Source organism: Plasmodium inui, assembly GCF_000524495.1.
Source record: "Plasmodium inui San Antonio 1 unplaced genomic scaffold supercont1.62, whole genome shotgun sequence".
In the NCBI taxonomy this organism is placed as follows: domain Eukaryota; phylum Apicomplexa; class Aconoidasida; order Haemosporida; family Plasmodiidae; genus Plasmodium; species Plasmodium inui.
The window spans coordinates 23104-27892 of record NW_008481896.1 but is presented as its reverse complement, the minus strand read 5'-3'; the positions used below and the strand labels follow the sequence as shown (position 1 = coordinate 27892).

Sequence of the window (4789 nt, the reverse complement as noted above, 5' to 3'; positions counted from 1 at the left end):
CATGTCCATACACTTTAAATCATAGTACTCCTTGTACAGTAGTATTCACCTTACAATGTTATGCTTAATATATTGATACTCCGCAAACATCCCCACTATTCACATAATAGGACTCTGGGAAGGTCAACCTTGGAAGCCAATAAACAATTCTCACACAATACTCTTCCACGCACATGTGTACACTTGCTCCAGTGGTACTCCCCCAATCATGCAGTTCCACACATTATACGGCTGTTAATATAATAACACTCCAGGGAGTGCTATGAATTCTGGAATAGGGTGCTTTCCCTATAATAGAAGCCTAAACAGCAGGCTATGATGTTCCATCTCTTTTAATAATTGTGCATGGGGGTATCCAGAACCCCACCACAATTTCGCACTCCAAGACATCACACTAGGGAGATATGAGTACACTCACAAGACTGCGCCGCCGATCATCCGTACGTTTTATAGAATTATGCCCCTAAATGGACAGTACTTTGCAGATATCAGTATAGATCAACCATTAATACCTTCATATAACAGTACTACGAGAATCTCCGCATTCATCAACATGGGAAATGGGGACACATGTATACTTCCTTGTCATCTACACTTGTAGAATATGCATGCACTTCTTAGAATCTTACCCTACGAATAATGAGACCCCTCGAAAATCAGTATTCTTGACAAAATAATACGGTTAACATTATTGTAGCCCTGGTATAGCTCTACTCTTTAGACAACATGATTGGAGGCCACCTGTTGAATCTGCAGAATCGCCCAAGTCATATCATCCAGCCATTATACCAACATGACGACCCTTCAAATAATGTTATTCCAAGGAGAGTTGTACTCATCAGGACAAACTATTCTGTACATAACCTCAGTGTTCTTCAAGTAATCGTGCAATTCACACATGCATGAGTCCCACAAAGGTGTACCTTCCATACGGAGGTACTATGGCAACTTCCACACGTTGCGTAACGGTTGGCCCTCCTCATACGGCACAAAGCTAAGTCATGAATTCTATACCCCTCTTTACTTTACTTAATAATACCGGCTTAACTTTGGCACTCATCAAATGGCATCGTACAAGCCATATCAGGCATTCTTAGATATGAGTACTATACATACATCTATAGTGTTCCCATAACAGTACTCCAAGTCATGAATACTCCTTCAGCGAATATCGTGTTCAAATGAAAGTATTATCCACAAAACACTACTGTAAACACGACGGTACCTCTTGTATTATCGTACTCTATCAAAGAATCGTACTCCAAGGGTAATTTTACTCATAAAGGCAAAAAACTTGACACATCATGCTTTCGTCTGTATAATAGCACTCCAGGTGATCCATATAGCTCGACTACTAATACTTTCATAGAACAGTACTATGGGAACTTCCGGACTCCTTACCATTGAGAAAGTAGAGACAATGGTACTCCCTAGACAATAGTTATACTGGAATATCCATGGACTTCACAGAATAGGGTCTTCCATGTAATGAAAACATAAACCCTGAATCCTTCACATACACTAGTACATGCACCCCTATACTCGTCACATAATAGTAGTACACTTATATCCGCGCACATCATCAGCAAGGGAAATGCACACCAATATTGTACAAATAATGGTACCCCAAGTACACTTGATCTCTTCAAATACCAATACAAGAACGGTGTAAGTACTCTCCACATGTAAGTACTACTAACACCTTGGTATGTTTCATATACAGTAACAGTTAAGGATATCCTTACCCTTTACGCAGATGTGCTCCTCAAATAAGGCCACTGCAGGAGCAATGGAACCCCTCAGGTAACACTTCACCAGGAACATCATCACATTTCACATTGTAGTGCATTCAGCATGTCATTTGACTCAACAGAATGACACTCTCCATATATTCATTTTTCTTAGATGATATTACGACCTGTATATGGTTTTCCCTCAAATATATCGGCTCCAGGCGGTTTGGACGCTTCAAATCATTTAGTTCGTACAGTACTTGTACAATCCTTGAATGCCTATAGAATAATATTGGTACTATATCTCCATACTTCACATCCATAGACAGTTGCAACATGTCCCATCACCTTACACAATTGTCGTGTCTATATAATACTACAACATGTATATCTACGAACTTCATCCATTGATTTCATTCATATAATAGTCTTTTTCAGACACACACAATTGTAGATATTATGGTACCTGCAGTATGTTAGTACTATTTAAATCATACTACTCCGGGCATGGTAGTACTCATCCCGACAATGCTATTCCTTCTATATCAATGCTTCGCACACACATGCATTATTCATATGATAGTACTCTGGGAATATCAACACTTGAAGTTAAAAAGTTATTTTCACACAGGCTTAATCTAATGATATCTTTACACTTGGTAGAGCGGTGCTGGTAAACTCATGAAGCATCACGTAATGCACCACTCTTAATATAATTATACTTCAGGGACTTCTACAGGTTCCACACAGCAGTTTTGTGCCTATAATATAAGTCAAAATCCTGGGCTTCGAAATTTTTACCCTCCATATAGTTCTGCTTCAGGAACATCCATAATCTGCACAGAATTGTTGTCCGTAAATGACAGTACTACACACATATGAGTATACTCACAAAATATGGTTTCTGATTATGCATACTACCTATCGAGGTATTCTATTCAGACAACAATGCACAACAGATATTACCACAGGTCAATAATTAGTACATTCATATAACAGTATTACGCCAACTTCCGTAATCATCACCATTGGAAATCCATACACATCTGTACTGTCCACGCAATAGTTCTGTTGCAATATTCATACACTCGACGGAATAGTGCTCTCCAAATAATGACACTCGTAGAATATCAATATTTCACAAACAGGGGTACCATTCATATCAGAGTAGTTCTGGCACCATAATCCTATCGGGATAATGGTGTTGCCGACATTTCTTAAAGGTTGTACAATCCCGTACTTCATATAATTGGACCATTAAACTTAAATAGACCACCCTTACATAATGGCACTTCAGAGATAGTCATCCTCATCTAGGCACACGCTTCTATACATAACCGTAATACTCTTCAGAGGTTGGAACAATGAACAGATCCCCCTGGTACATACCATAGTACGCTTCATATAAAACTATTACGGAAACGCTCGTACCCTGTATGGTGTAACTCTCTGCATATGATAAAACATTATGCCATATATCTTATCGACTTTAACATAAATTACTTGACAGTATTATCGTAATTTTCTGATAGTCCGAATAAGAATGTACCGGGGATATTAGCACTCTGTAGCTAGGAGTACGGCCTATATCTATTTATTCTTCACAAAATGATACTTCAAGTCATTGATATTTTCCATACAACTGTGCCCTTCAAATGAATGTATTATCCAAACGAGATTATTGTTAACATAACAATATTACTTGTACAAGGGTACTCTCTAAAGGATAGTACCACAGATATAGTCCTAGTAATAAACGCACATAACTTCAGATCGGATGGTATCCGTAAAACAATACCATTTCTGGATGATTAATACTCAAGACAAGAAACTCCTCTTAACATCATCATACTCCCGGAGTAGCAATACTCTTTAAGTAATAGTATTACAGATGGGCCTTAGGAGCTCCGCAATCCCGCACGTGTTCTAATGAAGTCATTAGACTTACATCAAGACACTTGACATCATGATAACCCAAGGATAGGCTTATTCATCGAGGTACACCACCCCCCACATAACAGTAGTTTTCTTCAATTGAAACTGCACTTCCCACATTAGCGGACTCGACACAGAAGTATCCTTCACATAAGAACAATACCGGAGCTTGTTCACTCTTCATAAGATATCTTTCCCCAAATGATAAGAGGTTACACAAAATCTATCCTATCACCCGGATACATCACTTAATACGATTGTTTCAACTTTGGTATTCTCCAAATAGCGAGATGCCACACACGTCAGCTAACTCCAGATATCAATACTATACATTCGTGTGTACTCTCCTCATATTGGCATTGCAAAGCATAAATATTTATTAAGGAACCGTGCTATTTAAATAGAAGTATAATCCACATAAAACTACCCTTGACAAGACGATATTCCTGGCAGACTCGTACTCTTCCATAACATACTATTTTGAATATAATGATATTCATTATGGCACAACGCACAATACATAATGGTACACCTTAGTATGATTGCACTGGAGGTCATGCAGACAGCTGAGGTACTAGGACGTTCTTATAACAGTGCCATGACAATTTTGGGATTCCTCACGATTGAGAATCCAAACACGTCAATACTGTTTAGTCAAAGATTCTGGAATATCCCTGCACTTCACATAACAGTATTAAACCTAAATCCGAGCGTTGCATTAGCGTTACAGACGAAAACCAGTATTCTGCTAAGTGGAGTACCCCAGGCGGTTAGGTGCACCTCATGTAAAGAAACCATAAGCATGTCAGTACTTTGCACGTATGAGTATTACAGATAGGTCAATAGGCTTCCTACAATAATCCTCCAGGAAAATCCTTACCCTTGACGTGATTTTGCTGTCCAATTAACAGTATTATCCACGTAACACTATTTTTCACATAATAGTATTCCATGCACATCATGACTTTTAAAGCAGTAATACACCAGGGATAAAGGTGCTCTTTCACAAATCGGTATATTATTCCTGTCTGGTAATACTACTGCAGCTGTATAGTCATGATATTTACACTTCAAATAGGTGGCCATTGTCATAATAACCAGAGAAAGGACAAATCTTCATA

At 38.5% G+C, this 4789-nt stretch overlaps 1 protein-coding gene across 1 annotated transcript; it reads left to right on the top strand.

Annotated features, from left to right (window-relative positions):
* Window positions 1-4191: 4191 nt before the first annotated feature.
* Window positions 4192-4506, top strand: C922_05374 (hypothetical protein; the record flags this gene model as incomplete). The annotated part of the gene is made up of 1 exon (XM_008820945.1): window positions 4192-4506. One exon carries the CDS (start codon window positions 4192-4194, stop codon window positions 4504-4506), a length of 315 nt encoding a protein of 104 aa, XP_008819167.1.
* Between the last annotated feature and the right edge of the window lie 283 nt (window positions 4507-4789).